General features: G+C 33.5%; 3 protein-coding genes across 3 annotated transcripts; 1 reads left to right on the top strand and 2 right to left on the bottom strand.

Moving 5' to 3' along the window:
• Nucleotides 1-400: 400 nt before the first annotated feature.
• On the bottom strand, nt 401-4,509 carry LOC114163321 (eukaryotic translation initiation factor 3 subunit B-like). Its single transcript, XM_028047565.1, has 11 exons — nt 4,270-4,509; nt 3,933-4,170; nt 3,650-3,796; nt 3,112-3,240; nt 2,901-3,029; nt 2,719-2,802; nt 2,519-2,643; nt 2,222-2,420; nt 1,573-2,102; nt 1,322-1,430; nt 401-1,022 (listed from the first exon to the last, which is right to left on the bottom strand). The coding sequence occupies exons 1-11, from the start codon at nt 4,389-4,391 to the stop codon at nt 678-680; spliced, it is 2,157 nt and encodes a 718-aa protein (XP_027903366.1). The 5' UTR covers nt 4,392-4,509; the 3' UTR covers nt 401-677.
• Nucleotides 4,510-9,105: 4,596 nt separating this feature from the next.
• LOC114164232 (3beta-hydroxysteroid-dehydrogenase/decarboxylase) lies at nt 9,106-14,887 on the bottom strand. The gene is made up of 12 exons (XM_028048820.1): nt 14,608-14,887; nt 14,429-14,518; nt 14,226-14,359; nt 13,910-14,080; nt 13,292-13,417; nt 12,896-12,975; nt 11,900-12,098; nt 11,474-11,585; nt 10,643-10,817; nt 10,374-10,530; nt 9,907-9,973; nt 9,106-9,431 (listed from the first exon to the last, which is right to left on the bottom strand). Exons 1-12 carry the CDS (start codon nt 14,837-14,839, stop codon nt 9,286-9,288), a joined length of 1,689 nt encoding a protein of 562 aa, XP_027904621.1. The 5' UTR covers nt 14,840-14,887; the 3' UTR covers nt 9,106-9,285.
• A 36-nt stretch (nt 14,888-14,923) lies between these two features.
• Nucleotides 14,924-21,056, top strand: LOC114164230 (DNA cross-link repair protein SNM1). Its single transcript, XM_028048819.1, has 10 exons — nt 14,924-15,640; nt 15,743-15,895; nt 16,315-16,716; nt 17,194-17,257; nt 17,922-18,139; nt 18,234-18,347; nt 19,403-19,508; nt 19,630-19,841; nt 20,442-20,545; nt 20,807-21,056. Exons 1-10 carry the CDS (start codon nt 14,924-14,926, stop codon nt 20,949-20,951), a joined length of 2,235 nt encoding a protein of 744 aa, XP_027904620.1. The 3' UTR covers nt 20,952-21,056.
• Nucleotides 21,057-21,471: the final 415 nt, after the last annotated feature.

Below are 21,471 nucleotides of genomic sequence, written 5' to 3'. Positions count from 1 at the left end.
TATATATTAAAGGACTCGAGTATTAAAAAAAATATATTAAAGGACTTCAAATAGTTATCATATCAAACAATGTAATTTCTAGTATTAAAAACCCAGAGAAATTCTTCATACATGCATAACAGTCAAATCGAGACCAAATAATTCAGTTCACACACTTCACAAAATATTCTAATCAAACAAATATTCAGAATATGAAGTTAAAACTCGTTAACAATAAATTTAACAAACATTTTCAAAAACTTACCTTATATGATGGGTAATATACTCAAATTAATTACTCCAAAACAAACTTCAAGTGCAATCACATTAAAACCTTCAAGCACAAACTTTAAATAGTGTTCAATCACATGTATACTCACAAACCTACTTGCAAGAGTAACATCATCAACAACAACAATAATAAATTAAATTAAATATAAATATATTTCTTCATGCATTTATATATATCAACATATATTTCTTCATGCATTTGTTAGAGCAGACAACGAGGAATGAGTGAACAATTTCGCCACAAGTAGGCAGTAAGATTGTCTTTCACATAAAAATTTGGAAGTAAAAGGAATTCCTTCCACATAAAAAAGCTAATGAAAGACTACAAAATTGGGTTTTACAAATGCCCAACTAAACCTCGACAAAGAGAATAATAAAATGTTCTGGTCCAAGCCAAGCTATAAAACTCACTCTTGACCATATTCAATATGAAGGACCTCTTCTGTTACGGCAATGACTTCCTCGACCTCGATATCCTTAGCCTCATATTCTTCCTCTTCATCACTGGCTTCCCCATCCCTGAGCTTTTGTCGATGTAAGCTCTCTTCTTCGTGGATTCGCTTCCATTCATTGACCCACTTGTCCCAATCTTCCTTCAACATCCTCCTCTTCTCACGTTCTTGCTCACTCAACAGCAGCGAAACATCTTGATCTTCTGCCTCATATTTCTTGCTGTACTTCTTCAAGTTCTTGGCAATCTCTTCCTCCTTCTCGGGGCTCAAGAAAGATGGTGGCCTTGGTCTCCACAAGAACTATAAGGTAAAAGAAAACAAATAAGAGGCGATTGATTTATACACACAGGGCAATCAGTGTCATACAACATGCAGAATAGTATTAGGATTATTGTAACAATTTCAAAGATATGGAAGATCTTTTATCACAATCATACTACCAAAACATAGATTCAAAGATGGAACATTACAATGTCCAAACCCATCCCCGTATGAATATTCAACATTGTACATTCAAACATCATTCTTCTTCCATGTACCCTATATAATAAGGGTATAATTGCCAAAAAAAATGCATAACAGTGCACATGATACAGTACCTGAAAGAAGTGATCCTTCAGAATCCGATATAGATGCTTGCCATTGAAAGACCATATATTGAAACCATTTTCCATTTCATGAACTGATGTCACGGCAGTTGCAACATACCTGAAGTACAAAGGAAAAGCAAGGGACAATCAACAAATGAATGAAAAGTACTCTTCACCAAACCGAGAAATGGAAAACTTAATTAGTGCCTAAGGTAAATAAAATTTTAAACTATCATTAAGCATTTAGATGAACCATATACCTTCCAGTTGGATCCCATTCAATATCTGTTGCCATAAAATGTTCAGCAGTAGCCATGGTTTCAAGTTCATCAACATTGTAAAATTCTAACTGCCCATTGAACCCTTTCAGCCCAGCCAGTACAATGTAGCGACCTGCAGGCGACCAAAATAGAGCATTTGCTTGCTTGCCTTTCAGAGTAGTGAGCTTTGAAACTCGGCTATTCTGACCAGTACGCATGGAGTAAATGCTTACATCAGGTTTAGGGTTATCACCATGAATAACCGCAAACCTATGGCCTTTTGGCTCCCAAGCAAATGCAATGATCTTATCATTCTTATTCTCAAGCTCCAATACTTCAATTGGTATGTCTCGTTCTTTTATACGGAAAAGCTCAAAGCCTGTGTATGTGCTTTTTTTCGTTTTAGTATAGCGTTCAACATTAACAGCAAGGTAGTCTCCATTGCTTTGCCAGTAGATCTTGCAGTCACTGACACTGAAAAGGTTTTTCTGCCTGAGTTCTTCCTTGCTGGGGACTTGGATCAGACTTACCTATAAATATGTAAAAGAACATTAATATAAAACAGTTCATAAATGATATGGCCATTGTGTATGATAACTAGGTAAAACAATTTCAAGTCATGTGCATAAAAGGAAAAACACAAACTTACCCTTGCAGGCTGGTTACCACCCCCCATCTCAGGAACAAAGAGAGCAATAATTGGATCAGTTGGAGACCAGCAGAAATCCATTATATTTTCAACCTTCAGGGACTTCTTGTCAACAAGAGAAAAGGTCTCTGTCTCATACACAGAGAGCACGTTTTTTCCCATCCTTGCAAAGTATTTATCATCTTTTCCACCACTCCATCTGTAAAGACAGCGATAACAATGAATTACTGCATTCGAAACCAGGCAGATGATAATATAATTGCATGAGATAGACAAAAATCATGAATAAAATAGTACTTGAAAACAGGCCATGAAACTCCGGTGACACCCCCAGCCCCTCCAACAGCAAAATCATCGGCACTACCTTTAAAGTCCCTCATCACTTTGCCAGTTCTCACATCAAAGATATTAATAACAACCCTCTACAAAACAAGCTAGAGTTAGGAAGGGTGTCTGAAATACTAAAAAAACAAAAAACAAAAAGACGAAGCACTTACATTGGCATCTCGAGGGTTGCTTGGTTCATGGCTACTATAAGTCACCAGATACTTTTCACCAGGTGAAAAATCAATAAGTTTTACCTGTGTTTAATATTAATATGAATAATTGTTGGTAAAAATAAAAAGAAGCCAACATAAAAAAAGCCAAACAATTTCACAGAATATATCTCAAAGAAAACCTGAGGATGTGCATATCTCATAAGCCTGTTAAAGCTTGAAGAACCTCCCCATACAGCTGCCCCCTGTCTGTGAACAGTGGCCAAGTATGTCCCCAAAGGAGACCATTGGACAAAACTTTCGGTCCAAAACTACATCAATCCAAAATCATGTAAAGATAAGCACTAATAAATATTTTATAGTACACAATACAGAAATAAAATGTTTACTCACAGCACGCTTATAAACAGGATCAGGCTTCAAATGCCTCGCATCATTCCACAAAACCTCAGTATCTGAACCAGCACGAATCACAAACTGGTCCCTGGCCTTTGCATCAGTGAGCCAGTGTTGAAGATTTTCCTGAAAGAGATGCCACAAACAAAGAGCATCAGAAATATCAATAAGCCACAAAGTTCCAGTGTGAAAGCTACAAGACCATAACTAAAAACAAACAGATAATGCACAAACTTTAAACTATACAACAAGTAAAGCACCTGTATTCACAAATCCACATAATAGAAAATAAGCACAGAACCAAATTAAATGTGAGGCAGTACAAAAATGGATAACATATACATACTTTTTTACACGAAACTAGTAAAAAAGCATCTATAATCCTAATGTCATCATATCAAAAGGCCACAATTGTTAATTGAAAAGTCAGGACCATGACTGTCAAAAACAGTAAGTTGTGCATCGATATATTAAAGTCTAGGCATAATAGCATACATCATAAGAGGAAATAGAAGAAAGTATATATAAGCATTACCCCTGGAGCATACGGCTTAGTTTCCGGAGGAGCCCACTCGTTGGGCACCTTCATAAATTTATCAAAATCATCAAACATGCTAACGCAAAAAATATGTGCACGATCCAATTTGTATCCGTGAGTCTTCTCTTTAGCCAGCTCTGCTTCCTAAATAAACCCACAATATAAGAATTTAAAAAAAATCCAATTCAATATCCAATTTTTTGAAAAACTTTCAAAAACACAATAAACTCTGGCATTCCCAACAACAAAAAGACTTAGGACAACAAATCTTATAATATACCTGAGGAGTATTGTACTCAATGAAGCAGTACCCTAGGGTTTTATCAGTTTCAGGATCAACCGGCATCCAGAGACCATCCTCTTTGATAACACCAATCTGACTATAAATTTTCCGAACCACTCCTTCGAGCTTTTCAAACTTCTCCCTCGGAACGACAGGGAGGTTGTCAACGACAATGATGTTACCAAATCCGGACTCGAACTCGAGATTATCCTCCTGGTAAACTTCCTCGTCATCACTAAACGATGCAAAAAGAAAAAAACGTAAGAACACCGCTACCTAGGGTTTCTGTTCAGTGGCCAGAATAAGAATAAAATGAAAAACACGAAATAGAGACCTGACAATTCCGCAAGTTTCGCCGGGAGGAAGACGAATGGAGTCGAGATCAAGAGTGGAGAGATCGACGCCGAGACGCAGTGCCGTGTCTTCGATCTCCTTCATTACCATGACGTCCGCCATGATTGTAGGGTCTCAGCGTTACGGAGGCAGAGTATGAAGAGCAAAGAGTTTGGTTTCTAGGGTTCTCTCCAGTTTGACACAGGTGCGGCGCAGAGTAAGATATGTTTTTCCCTTTGGAATAAATTGAAACATTTTATAGTTTAGATGCCTTTTTTTTTTATTATATTTGTTAAATTGGAGTGAAAATTATAAAAATTAATAATAACTAGCGAATACAGACACAGTTTCGATTTTTTAATTTTTAAAAAATTTAAGGAATACACAGACACAGTTATGCTTATGTGTTAGATTTTTTAATTTTAAAAAATTTAAGTTAAAATTAATAATAAATATATAATTTTTAAAATAATTGTTAAATATAAAACTAAAAAAAATATGTAAAAAGAATTTAAATAATAATTTTAGACAAAAAAATAATCTAAAAAATAATTAAAAGTTAATTATTTATAAAATAATTAATTTTTAAAATAAATAAGGATGAAACATGTATTATGAAATGTAAAAAAAAATAAGGAATCATCTTTCTTTATTATTATAGAAGATTATTACATATATATGAGTGTTTATGTATATTTGTAAAATTTATTATCAATTTTATTATTAATAATTGTTAATGTGTCTACATTTAACGTCTTATTTTATAAATTTTATGACTGTTTATTGAAATTTAATTATTTATTATTTATAGTAAAAAAAATATATGATAAAATTGTAAAGTTATTTATTTCATAAAAATCTTTTGTGAATATATTTTTTTAAATCCAATAATTTTTTTCAAATAGTTATAATAAAATGTAACATTTTATTTTCTTGTCATAATAAAAAATGAATACAAGATTTTAATTCTTTTTATACTGCTAGTTATAATAAAAATTAACAGAATTAATTCTTAATTTGATCATTTAATTTTATTTAAATTTTAACAAATTTATAGTTATTGATTTTTTTAATTTTTTAAAATTATTCAATTTGGACTTTTAATTTTTTTTAAATATTTAAGTTGATTCTTTTCATTAATGACCCAGGGAAGGATCCCATAAATCTAGAATTATTCATAGACACGTAAAACATTACATCAATTATCTTTAAATAAAATAAGAACAGAATTAATAATAAAATAAGAATGAGAATAACATTGAAATATTTGTATACAAACTCTCTCTCTTCTCTTAGTACATAATATATATATATATATATATATCATTTATTTAAATAAATATTAATTAAAAATATATAAAACATGGTTTCACCTAATTTTCTCATCATGTAAAAAATTAGACAAATCAAAAAGAAATTATGATCTCTATATATTGCTACAATAAAAAGAATAAAAATGACTAACCTTTTATTTTCAATTTTAACTACAATTATATTAAGTTTATATTTTATAATGTTTGTTGAATGTAATTTTTGCATAATATTATCTAATAAGACGTTAGTTATTTTTAAGTTGTAATGTTATAACTTTTTTAATTTAACTACATAGAATATTAAAGGGTAATTTAATAAATACAAAAAAATTTATATGTATAAAATTAAAAATATTTTTTTATAACAATATTTAAAAATATAACAATAAGAAAAAAACAATGATAATAAAAAAAGTATTGAAATGTATGACAAATAATTAAATAACTAAGGAAAGATTAACTTGACTACACTAATAAGTTAATAAAATAAGTTAGTAATTGACTTGATTTTGACAAGCCATTTTAAGAACCAAAACGTCTTAATTATTGACCACACGGATACATTCTACAATCACTCCAGCAATGATAATTAATACTTTGACATGGTAAGTATGAATCACACAATTCACAATCACTATGTTAGATCAAATATTTACATGAAAAAGTCACGTGCATGTATCAAGTGTCCTTCATGCTACTTTGAGGTGACCATAAGAATGAAATTCTCAATTAAAGAATATTTGAAGAACAAATACTGAGAAGACAAGTTAAATGATATATAAAACAGAAGATCTCCTAAATTATAACAATATTTTGTAAAAAGAAAAAGTAAAGTTATGATAGGATGTTTGGATATTATAATAAGACTATTCTATATTAGAATAATTAATCCTAAATGCTCATCTAGAAAATAAAGATTCGCATCTTCCTTTTAAGTAAATAGAATATACTTTATGTAATATAAATAGAAGAAGAAAAAAATATTAAGATATTTACTGTTATTTATATTTATTATATTGATGTGTGTTTAAAAATGATTTTTTAATTAATTAACATTGTTAATTTATCTTTTTATCTATATTTATTTTGTTGTTATATGTCTTTAAAAATTAATTTATTCTTTTACTCTCTTTTTTTTCAATATCTAAAATTTTTTCAACATGATATTTATTTATTAATATAAAAAAACACATGAATAAACATCAACTCATACTTATACATGGGTTTAAACTTATGGTCTAAGCACAAGGTTGAGTCAAGACGGTCAAGGCCTAGGATGAGTTGAGTTGGATCGAGTCCTAGGTTGAGTCAAGATGGTCCGAGTCTTAGGTCTAGTCAAGTCGGCCCGACCCCGGATCGAGTTAGTTGGACTAGACCATAGGTCAAGTTGGATTAGCTCAGATTGAAAGTTGAGTCAAATCTGTCCGGAATAAAAGTTGAGCCGAATCGACCAAGACTTAAGGTTCAAACCAATCTACCCTAGTTAAAGATTGAGTTGAGTCAATTTGGGTCAAATTGGTTCAAATCAACCAAAGTTGAATTGGTTGAAATTTGTTGAGGTTGAATCAGTTTGAATCGATCTAAGGTCGAATCGGCGCGAGTCAACTTGAACAAAAAGTCGAGATGAGTAGTATTCAATTAAAGGTCAAGCTAAGTTAAGTTAAACTCAAAAGAAAATTTAAGTTCACCTTAAGACAAAGATTAAATTGCTTTATCTAAAAAGGAAAAATGAAATTTAAACATTTCAATTACTTCGTTCAACCCTAAATCATAAAGATTTTGAGCAAAAGATAGGACATTAAACCAATATGAAAATGCTTTTTGGACAATTTATGTTTCACCCATAACCATGCACTTAGTTGTGTCATGCAAGAGATTTCTTATATATCTACATTACCTTGCCTAAAAATTATAATGTTCCTATGATTCCAAATTACACATATAATTGTTATCGACAATCCCTTTTATATATATATATATATATATATATATATATATATTATTTTATTTCTTATTTAGTTGTGTTAGATTGAAGTGCTGAAAAATATGTTTAGGATGGTTATGGTTCACTGAACTTACTCCTACCCCATCACATAAGTTCCAAACATGCTGATCTATTTTACCACAAAAGAATAAATGTTTAACATTTTCATTTTTGTTCTTTACGCAGATCACATAGGTTGTTACCAAACTGTACTCCCCTTTGTAATAATTTATCCATTGTTGGAACCTCATGTAGCAACAACCTCCATCTAAAGTGTTATGCATTGGGTATAACTTTCACAATCCAATAAGAATGGTGAAGAGGATTGAAGAGTGAGAATGGAGGAAGAGAGAATTAGACGTAGGTGTTGTAAGTTGGGGTGAATGGAGTAGGAGAAGATGGTAGTCATGGTTGTGGGTGTTGGTCAATGATGGAATTGTGAAGATGGAGGAAGTGTTCAATGGAGGTAATGGATGAAGGTGAAGAGAAAGAAAAAAAAATGGGAGAGGAAAGAGTTAAATATATTTTTGGTCCCTTAACTTTAAGTGAAAATTGGAATTAGTCTATCTTCGAAACTTTAATCCAATATAATTTCTCAACTTTAGAAATGCGTGGATTTGATCATTTTAACCAAATTTGTTAAGTTTATTTGGCATTCCAAACACATTTCATGATAGTATTTAAGTTAATGTTTAAAAAAAATTGTGTCAAATGATGTAAACAACTTAAATACAATCACAAAATGCCTTTGAAAAATCAAATAAACTTAATAAATTTGGTTTAAATAACTAAATCCACGCATTCAACTATATTGCGTTAAAGTTTCGAAGAGAAACTAATTCTAATTTTTAATAAAAATTAAAGGATCAAAAACATATTTAACCCAAAAGAAAATCAAAAATAAAAATGAGAATGTTGTAGGTACCATGGGCAGAGTGCGAAAATAAGTCTCGACAAGAGGGAAAATGACAAGAGGAGAAATATGAATGAAGAGGACATTTGAGAGAAAGATAAAGGGGAGGTGGAGTAATAAAACTACTTCAAGTGCATAAGAAAGTATTTTCAGATTTAAAAATATTTTTGTGAATAACTTCATTTATAATATTCTTTTACATGTTTTGGATTGAATGTTTCAAAATATTCCCGAATTATTCAATCTTAAATATAAAAACGTATATCAGATTAAGTGTTTCAAAAATATATTTTTAAATTTAAAAATATCTTTCAAAACACTAGTTCCAACAAATATTGAAAAAAGGAAAGTAAGAGATGAATTATACCTTTTTATTATAATTTTAACGAGGAGTAGTTTGTACATAACAAGTTTTATGGAGGTACAGGAAGGAAAAACAAGGAGGTGGAGGTGCAGGAAGAAATATCCTCAACAATTTATTTTTGAATGGCCCATTATCAGGAATTTCTCTCTGAAGTGAGGTCAGTTGTAAATATATTCCAGGCGTATAAATACTCACAACCCATCGTCAGTTGCAAAAATCCTTTAGTTGAAAAGAAAGATAACGAAAACAAGAAAGGAAAAAAAGAAGAAAAGAATACAGCTGAAATTTGAAATTCCATCAGTTACGCAAGTGTCCAACAAACACGTCAAAAGCAAGAGTTTTCCAAGTTGGTCAAATATAAAATTAAATTACAATTATAAAACAGTCATACATGAAACTCAATCGAATATTTAACGTGCAACTATCTAAGAAAAAAAAGCCTATCAATCAATCTTCTTTGAAGAAAGAAACTTTTTGGTGAGATCAGATTTCAGTTTGCAACTAAAAGCATGTGTTTTTATAAATATGCCATCAATGTCTTCCTCCTTCTTTTCGTATACGTAGAAAGCTATAAATGCAAATGTCACTCCTGTAACCACAAAGAAAAAAATTATTATCATTCCTCACCCCAAAAAAAAAGAAAAGGCAAAACTTGTATCATTCTTTTCGGTGCTCCGGATTCAAACAAGACAAATCAATAGAAAAAAGGTGAGCTGTAACATGTAACCTGTAACCTCTGGAATACTAAGTTAAATTATTCAATGAGGTATCCATAAGTGAAAGAGCTCAGACATCTGAATGCTGATTGCACATGCTTTTTTTATTTTTTTAAATAGAAAGTAATCAAACATGATTCAAAATTCATCAATGACACAAATCTATGGTGAATTCAAGTAATATATATATATAGAGAGAGAGAGACACCTCCAGTCACAATTTTACTGGTTGAAGGAATAGATTCAATTAAATAGAGGCAATCATAATAAAATATTTTTGGCACAGACAAATTCATGTCGCCACATGCATATATGTGTGTGTGTGCACGAAAGAGAAAGAGAGAGGACCTATAGTATACAAGTTCTGAAGTGAAAAGGCTCCAAGGAAGCTAAGAATGAACAGAGAGAGAACAACCTATTGATCATCAAAGGAAAGATGTGTCAGCACTTCTGATATTTGAGAAACTAGTACTCGGTAAATTTTTTATTTTTTAAACAGAAAACTTGATTATATGCAAAATTTTACATGGAAAATTTAAAATGTAGGTTCCAAAATTATGGGTTTCACCTAGAGTTTCATAAATTCACTGACAAGTTTACTGACCTACTGCACGAATGCTTTTTAATTTAAAAATTAAAATAAATTAAAGAAAATGATATTTTATATTAATGATGCATATTTTAATATGTAAATAATAATAATAATAATAATAATATATTAAAAGGATAGGATTTTTAAAATCGATGCATCCCATACATCATAATAACAGCAGCAAGCAATGACAAGGAAAATATAGGCAATGCACCGCAGATACCTTTAATAACAGTACCCAATCATTCCCTTCTGCAAGGGACTTCAAAACATTAACAGCAATATTCCATGATGAGGCCACTGAGAGAGCAAATTTATGTGACCTATCTTCTGACAAGTGAAACCATGATTTGGGCATCTTCTCGACAGTATATCCCAACCTGCACAAGCATAAGATATAGCAATGCTTCTAACAAATGGATTGACTTAAGAGTTATCATGATAATAATAAATCAATGGACAAGTTAATAGTACCATACATAGTGTACTTACATTTTTGCAGGTAGAATGCCGTGGATGAATAAAAAGATCGATGCGAACAATAGAAGCTTTGTTAGAGCACTAATGATGGTATTCTCAGATGCAATGAAGTTGAAGTATATTGCAATGAAGGCAAACAATGTGATGAGAGTTTGCTTTTTATCCTTCCAAAGCAACGTGTCAGCAACTGCAAATTCGCAGATCAATCAAAACTTACAGATAAATAAATGTAAGCTGTAAAATTACTCCCAGCACAAATTCGCTACGATGTAATGTTTGCATAGCTGTGTGTTTGTATAGTAGATAGAAGAGATCTAACAACATTGATCACGCAAATATACAACAACCCGTTAATTTTTTATAATCAACTAAGTTAGAAATATTAACAGGAACTTTTGAGTTCAATTGCTCTTTCAGGCTCTTAGAACTAGCACATCAGACACACACTTTATAACAAATTAAAAAAAGCAACTATGAAGATTGAAACATATGGATAATACGTAGTACATGATGATTTGATTATGAGCATAAACAACAACTCCCTGCTCTATCTATTACAATTCACCTGCGGAAAATAAATGTTATGTATTTAATGTCTACGAAAATGTTGTTGATCATAATCTAATCAGATTCATGAGACAATCGAAGTCAATCAACCTCGTGATACAGTAATGGAAGAGCAGTAGCCATGTTTCTATTCATTTATTTACTTATTTATTTTATCAGCAGCCATGTTTCTATTTATATATGGCAATTAGTTAAATTAACAGATTAATTCTCCTTTACAAGGAAGTCCAGATTGTCCAACGAAGAAGTTAGATACATATAATTGATTATTCACACCTCTTCCACTTCCAAGATATTTGGAAGCTTTTGAAGGACCTTCTCTTTTAGTTTTAGGTTGATTTTCTGCCTTCAAGTGTGCATATGATTCAATTGTCCTCCGTAGGCCCTCCTGCAAGAAAAAATACGATATCATTAGTATGGGAGAAACACCCAGGCAAGTATGATTATGTATATATTGTATATATTCACAGCAATAGATGTAATAACCTTAGTACACTGAAATATCATTCATTTAAGAATAGCATCGCATACTTGTTTTCATAATATATTATATAATCCTAACTTGGCGTTATCATTGATTTTGGGGGCATGAAGTTAGCCAACTTGTCATCATGTTTTTATATTTAAAAGCATAAACAAGATTAATGTCAAGTAAATATTAGATGCTATAATATATTATTACTTTTCATAAATATCAGAGACCTGCATTGTTACTATGGGGGCATAGCCAAGGCGATCCTTTGCTTTTGAGCAATCAAAAGTTCTGCTGCAGGTCACGAGTCTTATCCTTGAAGGGGTTAACTGAGGCACCGGCATCCCATATGGGCCAAGCAGCCTATATATCCACTCCACCAAATGCGCAATGGGCAAGATAACAACGGCAGGGATCTTTATTCTTGGCCTGCAAAAGATAACATGACTCAGATAGCAAGAAAAAAGCATTGAAAAAGCATTGAAAAGTACAAGAAATTTTAAAACTTACGAATGATTGATTAATAACTGAGGAAATAATCTATTAACATAAAGAAGTCATACTTAAGAATAAAATAGATAACAAAATAATAGCCACTGGTTAGGATAGCAAGACAAAAAATCCCATAATCCAACATCCCTAATTGACAGCAACTTGAGCTACTGATGATAAAGGACAACCGAAATTTGCAACTTTCATACTATGAAAAAAAATTAGGAAAAGGATGTAAAATTGTTAACTGAGTATAATCAAATAAGAGTTTTATGCTTAATCTGACAATTGAAACTGCCATCACTTTCCCTTTTACTATGAATTCAGCAGGGGAGACACAGAGTAAATATATATATATTTTTTTTAACACGATAGTTGCATTGGGGTTAGAATATATGATCCCATGCATGCCAGCCGAATTTGCCACCTCTAGAACAACCCAATGGTCCACAGTTCAAGATAGTTTATGTTACTCAATTTTTAAATATAGGTAAATTTTCCATATCTATAGATAGCCTCGGTGTTTGATTACTATTTGACTACTGGTCATTCTAGGATCATAAATACTCCTTTTCCGAGATTCAAATCGGTATTTTCATAAATCATTAGTAAAAAAAATTGCATGAAATATGGGTTTGAATCCTTGGTTACACTATGGGAGAATCTCAAATAAAAAAAGAGGTTCCATAACATGTGAAAGAAATAACTAATGGTAACGGTATGAAAGAAACTACCTTTCATATCCAAGACCATCCAATACCACTGACACGAACTCCCAAAATTTCATAGGGTCCATATTTGTTATGAAATATGCCTACAAAACAAATACCCGTTAGCTATAAAATACTACAGTAATTGCTAAGTTTCCCAACTTGCAAATCAATAATTTTTCCCTTCCCTTTAGTATGAGAATGCAAATGAAATAATTCATTCTTAATTTAACAAAGGTCTCTGGCAAGTCTTTCTCAACAAGCATTCTTTCATGTTTCCTCATTTTCCCAAATGAAGAGACTCTACCCTAAACCTTCAAACACATCATCATCATCATCTCTGTAAGTCTACTTTTTAATCTTCATTTACAAACACAAATAAACAGAAGTCACTAAGTCGTAAAAAAATCTCAGTGGTACCTCTCCAGCAGCTTTTTCTGAAACTGGCCCTTCTGAAGCCAGAGCCCGTTCAGCACATATATGGGCATGAGCCACATTTCCAACATACGTGAAATCATAAAGGTTATTCCCATCGCCAATAAGGAACTGATCAAAAGAGAAATATAAATAAGAGAATCAAAGAAAGGATGAAGGCAGTTTCTGCCAATAAATAGTTAATTGCTTTGCAACCATTGGTGTACATATTCCTCCCAAAGCTATAAAGAAAAATGTTTTAATTAGCAGTCCGAGTCCATTTCATTCAATCTGGGCTAGTCTTTGATTTTTCAAGATGTTCATAAGGCTAATAAAAAAAATATTCAAGATTACATTTTCATTAGTACTGAATTAGTAATTTATACAGTAAAAAGTACCATATATTTCCTAAGACTCCAGATATGCACAACAAATAATGACATTTAGTGTCAGCCCAGTTGGTTACACACTAAAATCAGTCAATAGGCTCCAAAGAACCAGTCAAACTAAAGGTTAAATTATATCATTAGACTCAACCGTAATAGATACATTTCCTGCCATAGGAATGATGTTAGATATACAGGCACTAAAATATATACCATTAGGAGGATAAACAACATCTACCTTAGATTTCCCTTTTTTGGCAGTCTCAACTAGTGTAGGCACCAACAATCTGTCACCGGGCCCAAAAATGCTGCTAGGGCGTATGCAGCATGTTAGGAGCCCATTAGTCCCATTAGCTTTAATAACCAATGTCTCACCCTCGGCTTTCGTAGCTGAGTAATGATCATTAGGCTGAAACCAACAAAAAGAATTACGCTTAGGACCACCCCGAACTAGTCTTATAACAATATACATTATCTATCTTTCTCAAGCTCCATGCGAAGAAACGCATGGAAATTTGTGAATTAAGTAAAAGAAGAGTTGCTAGAGTGTATACCGAAGGTGTATAAGGCATTGTTTCGTCACCATTATGAATCCCATGAACTCCATCGAAAACAACGCTGGGAGAGCTGGTGTAAATAAGTCGCTTCACCTTCTGCTCCACGCAAGCATCGATGACATTCTTTGTCCCTTACATAGGAAAAAGCTCAGTCAGATTCAAACTTTGAAGAAGCAAATAAGCAGAAGAATGAGGTTCACCTTGCACATTGACGGAATAATGAAGCTGGTAGTTGTTAATGGAAGAGTTTGGAGCAGCCATGTGGAACACAACCTCAACTCCTTCTAATGCTGTACTACTCGTAAAACCAACATTAGCCAGTGCTCGAGCGCGACAAAATTGTTGATACAATTGAGAGAGAATAGAAGAGGTTGATCACCTTTTAGGACTTGAGCCTTGTTGCGAAGATCGACGGAAACATATTGGGCCCGGCCAGAGTCCAAGGCCTGGCCGAGAAGCCCCAACTGTTCGGCGGAGTCGAGAACAATGCTGTCTTCCAAATCGGCGATGCGAACGGAGTACTCGCTGTGCCGGATTAGCATTTCCACCAAATGCCGAGCGGCGAAACCCCTGCCTCCGGTCACCACGCACCACTTGTCTTCCGCTGCCATAGTTAAACAAAAAGCTCACTGATTCAACTTGCAGATTCACAGTGTGGAGGAAATAATAAAGCAGTGAAGGCTTGTCTTTGTCACATGGGAAAAAAACGCGCAAAAAAAAAAATTAGGCTTGGGTCTGGGCCCGCGGTAGGCGACGATGGGCTTGGCCCAAGCACAAAATACATTTCATATCACACTCGCTTCCCGCTTAAAAATTTGAAATGCGTATCATATTTGTTTCAAGTTCTGGCGCAGAGTAGAGAAGAGATTATTTCCACAATGAATTGGGACGAGAACGATGAATTTGAGATCCCTCTTACTCAAACGGCAACGGGTTTTCACGCGCTCGCTTCCGTCGACGACAATCAACGGCCAATGAAGAAGCCAAAACGAAAAACGACGGCGCTTCGTGGCAGCGGCAAGGAGAACGCTCGACCCAGCGAGGGCAGCGAAATTCTGAACTGCAGCTTGGATTTCATTCCTTCCTCCATAGATTGCGTTTCGGTTTGCAGCGTTGAACACTCGGAACAAGAGGACAGTGATTCTTCTTCCGCGTCTTTGTCGGAGCTGAAACAGAAGGGGAATTATCTTCGCAACTCGATAGAGTCGAAGCTGGTGGTTTCGAGAACCGGCGAGCTTAACTCTGCAGTTGCAGATTCTGATTCGGAGCTTGGTCTGTTGATGAATTTGTGCGACGAGTTGGAGGAAGTAGATAGTTCCGTTCGGTGTCCCCTTTGTGATGTTGATATTTCGAATTTGACTGAGGAACAAAGACATCTTCATACCAATAATTGTCTTGACAAAGGAGATAACGTTAGATTCACACCCTTTACACAACAGTAACACCATTCATGGTGATTGAAGTGGGAGCTTTATCATTTCAATTCAATTATAAGTTGTGAAAATGCTGTGCAGGTTGCGATTCCTGAAGACGAGAAGGGTGCTCAACATGGGCCAAAAGTCGCTTCTGTTGTTGATTGGCTCCACGGGCTCGGTTTGGGAAAGTATGAAGTGATTTTCGTTAGGGAAGAAGTTGATTGGGACACGCTGCAATGGCTCACAGAAGAGGTTTACTTATGTCATTTAATTGGTCTCATTCATTCCAGTAGTTTTAGGTTCATAACCTCTGCCCCATATGTTGCTTGAATTTATTTTTGGGTTTTATTAGTTCATTGTTCTTCATTTATGCTTTGAAGAATTGTTTGTTTAATTTTCAGCTTTACGTAAGCAATTAGAATTTGTAGTTATTATTCTCCTCTCCCCACTGACGGGAAAAGTAGTTACTTTGCAATTTTGGTGGTCTAGAGTGTTCATGAAGACCGCTTATCCTAATGAGGTTGTTATTGGAAATATAAGGATATCTTTGCTTTTGTTTTTCGGTATCCCAAATATACTATGGTTTGCTTGTATTAAGTGTTTGTCTTTTACTTTGTTGTTGAGGATTAATGTTGGCCAATATTTTTCCTCATTTCTTTCTGTATCTGCAGGATCTCTTAAGCATGGGTATCACTGCATTTGGGCCAAGAAAAAAGATTGTGCATGCCCTGTGTGAACTAAGAAAAGGAGATGCCGCTGCAAATGAGAAACAAGGGAGTGCGTTGGCGGAGCCTAGAAGGATCAGAAACCAGAAAGTCAAATTAAAGCATGACAAATCTGAAAGAAAAGCTGACGGCTCTAATAAACCAGCGGCAAACAAATTAATTACTGAATATTTTCCGGGGTTTGCTTCCAAAGAAAAGAAAGTTTCTGCCCCTCCTGGAGAACAAAAGGAAATGAAAAACAGTGACTTGGATTCTGGTCGTAAGCACAAATCAAAAGTTGTGACAACAAATAGAAAGCTCCGTGATGTTCCCAAATGGTGTTCTGTACAAGGAACGCCTTTCCGAGTGGTAAATAGTAGTTTAAATGATACATGCGTATTTGTCTTGATTTAATTTATATTGCCTTCATGTATTCATTTGCGACTCTGTAAATATTTTAGAAAGAAGGGAAACCTCCCTTTCTAAATTATCTAGAAAAGGAAAATCCTTGTCTTTTACATTCAAGTTGTGCTTTTGATTCATTATTGCTCGTAGAAAAGGTTTTTTCTTGTGTGCTGCTTGGTAACTGGTTTCAATATCCATTCAAATGCTTATAGGCCACTTGGACGTCTATTTTCAAATTGAGCATACACATCAATCACGTTTCATGTTGACCTTCTGAACTAGAAAAGGAAATTGAAGAAAATGAGCAAAATATGAATGCAATATTCGTGCCAGTAAATTATGAACGTTAACCTAGAAAACTTCTGCTATTCTATCACCATTATATCTCTCTCAAGTCTTGATGTAGGTCCGAGTGTTTGACAAATACATTATTGCATGCAGGATGCTTTCAAATATCTTAGAGGAGATTGTTCCCACTGGTTTCTCACACACTTCCACTTGGACCGTAAGTGTACAGTTAATCTTTATCATAAATCAACTTCAGTCTTGTTGAGTCACACTGTTTATATGCTCCAAACGTGTTTATGTGTGTATATATATATATATATATATATTATATATATATATATATATATATATTATTTTTTTCCACGCACAGAGATGTGATCCTATTGAGTAGGGCCTCGTATTGTAAGCTCTTAGTAGATTTGATTTAACAGTTGACACACGGATCCCTAACAAATGGTCAGCTTAGTAAGTTTGAATAATTGTTTTGATATGTTTTCTCTACATAATGCTTGACTTTGGTCATAAAATTTGGATATACAATTACTGTGGAAATCACATATTCACAGTGGGAGATCGAAGATGTTCTTCATGGAAAACACTGTAGTAACGAAGTAGCTTTGGTGCTTACGTGGAAATGCATTATTGAATGTGCTATAAAATTGTGGATTCTATTTTCTTCCAACTATATTTGGGTGTTTGTATCCAAAAAAAAATTGTTTCAGATCACGTTAAATTGGAGACATTAGTTTAAACTACCAAATAAATAATTAATGGAGTTCATGGTATGCCTATCCTCTTGAGTGGATTATGCCATCAGAGTCAAACTTTTCCAAGTGACGCTTTGGCTGTTGGTTCTCATTTGTGATCACGTTAAATTGCAGATTATCAAGGTCTTACCAAGTCATTCAATCATGGAAAGATTTATTGCTCCTCCATTACAGCTAGACTAGTAAATACGAACATTGGAATTTCATATGATAAATTACATGTTTTGCCTCTGAACCAAAAGATTGAAATAGCTGGTGTTGATGTGACTTGCTTTGATGCCAACCACTGTCCAGGTTCCATACTCATACTCTTTCAACCTCCAAATGGTAAGGTGTGGCTTGGATTGACTTATGAGCGTATTTATTATTTTGCAGTTACCCATTGTTATGTTAGCATTGATTAATGACTAGATGTTTTCCTTTTAGGCTGTGCTGCACACGGGTGATTTCCGGTTTAGTGACGAAATGACAATCAATCCTTTACTCAAGATGTGTCCTATCAATACTCTAATTCTTGATACAACATACTGCAATCCACAGGTTAGTCCTATATGAATAGTGGAGTCATCTGTCAAAATGACATGAATGTGTAAACTTTTGTTCTGGAACCTGGCCTCAATAAATTTAATTTTTTGTTCAATGACAAAATAAAGAAATAATGGAGAATCACATTACAATCCAGCTACTCGAGATTAAGACAAAGTGAAGTGTTTTATGTCTATAGTTTATTAGGGGCCTTGGATACTAACATGGCAACTGATGGTTGGCTTGGCAGCGGCAATGTGCAATATCTTACCATAATGTTTCTTTTTGGATTTTAATCTTTCCCCATAATGTTAGTTTTCTAGACAAAGTAAAGTTCAGTTTGGTTCATTTTTAGTTCGAGAAAGTTGCTTTGAGGAAAAAAGTTCAACGTGAAAACTTTCTTCAGAAGGTTATCCAAAGAAACTAATGTGTTTTAGTGAGTAATAGTATGCCTAATATCGCTAGGTATTTGAATAAACTAATACTAACTTAGAAGCATGTTTGACAGAGACGGTCTTAGCAATTTACTACAGAAATAGGGTTGGTAATACTTTATTCTTATCAGAATATCGAGTATGCAAGCCTAGAGGGCTGGGCGTTGTTTTTTTTTTTAAAATTATAGTGGTGGTTAAAATCCTCCACTATGTTTTCTGAAAATATTTTAAAAATGGGTATTTTTTGACAGTTTTAAATCTTTAATGTTTAAACTATTATTAAGTAAATTAATTATAAACTGATGGAATGATATTCTGATTCACTCTAAAAAACATAAATGATTAAATTTAATTCTTTTGAATATAAATAACCAAATTGAATGTAAGGTAAAAGATAAAAGACTGAGTATAATCCAGTCTAAACTAATGAAAAGTGACAAAATACAACAAAATTTTACCTTTTCCCAAGTCTTTTCTCCAAAAACACGGTACATCCATTTCTCTTACAATCTTTGCACTTAGTTGTTACAATCACTGAATTACATTCAGTTTGTTAAAATGAGTTCATAACCTAATATACTTTTTCCTTTGACTCTTAATAATTCCTTTTAATATGTGTACTCTGTTTCTTTGCAGTATGACTTTCCAAAACAAGAGGCGGTAATACAATTCGTCATTGACGCCATTCAAGCAGAAACTTTTAATCCCAAGACTCTTTTTCTGATCGGCAGCTATACCATTGGTAGGTTTCCATAGAGTTGTGTTTCTGTGGTAGTATTGCCCCATTACTAAGAAATTGATGAGGAAAAATAAGAAGATTTTCGATTTTTTTGTCACGTCCCTATTTTCATTTGTTCTTTTAGGAAAAGAAAGGATATTCTTGGAGGTTGCTCGCGCGCTTCGTAAAAAGGTTCACGTGACTGCGGCAAAGTTGCGTCTTTTAAAATGTTTGGAATTTAAGGAGGAGGATATACAGTGGTTCACTTCAAATGAACATGAAAGCAACATTCATGTTGCCCCTATGTGGACGCTCGCAAGCTTCAAAAGATTGAAGCAAATATCAAGTCAATATAAGGTTAGTGTTACCGCTTGTTTTTCTGGCACAGGCACTGTATGCTTAACTTTGTGGTATTTATTCAATGTGAGAGGAACATATCTTGATGTATGCATACATGTATTACTCCCTCCGTGACTAATCATAAGACCCTTTCAATTAGTTAGCACTTATATAAAATTAATTAAATTAGTTAACAATTATAAATTTGACAGTAATATTATTTTCTCAAAATTACATTTGTCTTTGAAACTTTGGTATCTGTAAGTACTAACATTCTCGAACCACATCAGAGAGAGTAACTGTCATTCATTTATGAATTTCTTTTGGTAAAAGCATGTCGATTAAATAAGGTTATTTTAAGAAGAAATAATTAATATATCATTCAACTACAAAGGCATGTTATAGAAAGAGACAACAATTTTTTTAAAAGAATATTATTGTAGGACGAAACAAGTAGTATTTTTTTTTCACACTTGGATCTATAATATTTGTTTGAGAGCTGTTCCATGATTGAATATATTGGTGGCTGGGTTGTACAGCTTTAGAGGGGGGATATTCATACTGAATAACATTTTTAGCTCCACGTTTCTAATCATCGGATGCCTTTTCTTTAATTAGAATCGGTACAACCTTATAGTTGCTTTCTCCCCCACTGGCTGGACGTTTGGCAAAGGTAAAAAGAAGTCTCCTGGAAGAAGATGGCAGCAGGGTACTATTATAAGGTAGTACTTTAATTTCCTTCATTACTTTCTTATTTTATTAAATACTTCTGGTCAGAATCTTGAATCATATACACTGAAGACTTTTTTTTCTACCTGTGGTCAATAGAGTTTGTTATACTAAAGCCCTGGTCTCATAAGTACATTTTTGAGTTATATTCACTACACTATTTAGAGCTGTGCACAATGGTAGTTGGTAGATCAGGCTCTCGTTCCTTAAATTTTTACGACTATTGACTAATTGAAGCTTTCCTTGTTCATCAGGTATGAAGTACCGTATAGTGAGCATAGCAGCTTTACAGAACTCAGAGAGTTTGTAAAACTTGTATCTCCTAGCAACATTATACCAAGTGTTAATAACGATGGACCAGAATCTTCTGATGCAATGATTTCTCTATTGTTATCTTGATATGTTAACCAAAAGGGTTTAGTCTGCTGTTGCAATGTGAACTGTATTGAGGAAGTTAAGTAAAGGTTTAATGAATTTTGCCTTGCCTTTTCTGCATTTAAGGAAGATCTTAGTGTGGTTGAGTTTTATATAAATAAACTTTCGGAAACTAGCACGCTAGATCAATTTTTTAGAGGTACACTTGATTTTTTCTTGGGGTGACAAAACGGACTGGGCCCAATGTGCTAGCCCGTCAGCCCGTGCTAAAAGGAATGGGCTGGGTTGAAGATTTTAACCCGTCAGTCTGTTCTGGTCCGTTCCGTCTAGCCCGTTTTGTTTAGCCCGTCAACTTGACGGGTCAAAGTATGGGCCGACCCGTCCTGTCCTGATCCGTTGGCCCGTTTTAAATAAATAAATAAAATAAAACAATTAAAAAGATCAATTTTTAGATTATATATTTTAAATGTAGAAATATATAATAGTATTATAATTTAAATCATTAATACCTACAAATTAAGTTTGAATTATTAGTTATAATTGA

The sequence above is a fragment of the Vigna unguiculata genome, chromosome 9, assembly GCF_004118075.2.
Source record: "Vigna unguiculata cultivar IT97K-499-35 chromosome 9, ASM411807v1, whole genome shotgun sequence".
Classification (NCBI taxonomy): Eukaryota; Viridiplantae; Streptophyta; class Magnoliopsida; order Fabales; family Fabaceae; genus Vigna; species Vigna unguiculata.
This window is presented reverse-complemented; position numbering and strand designations above follow the sequence as displayed.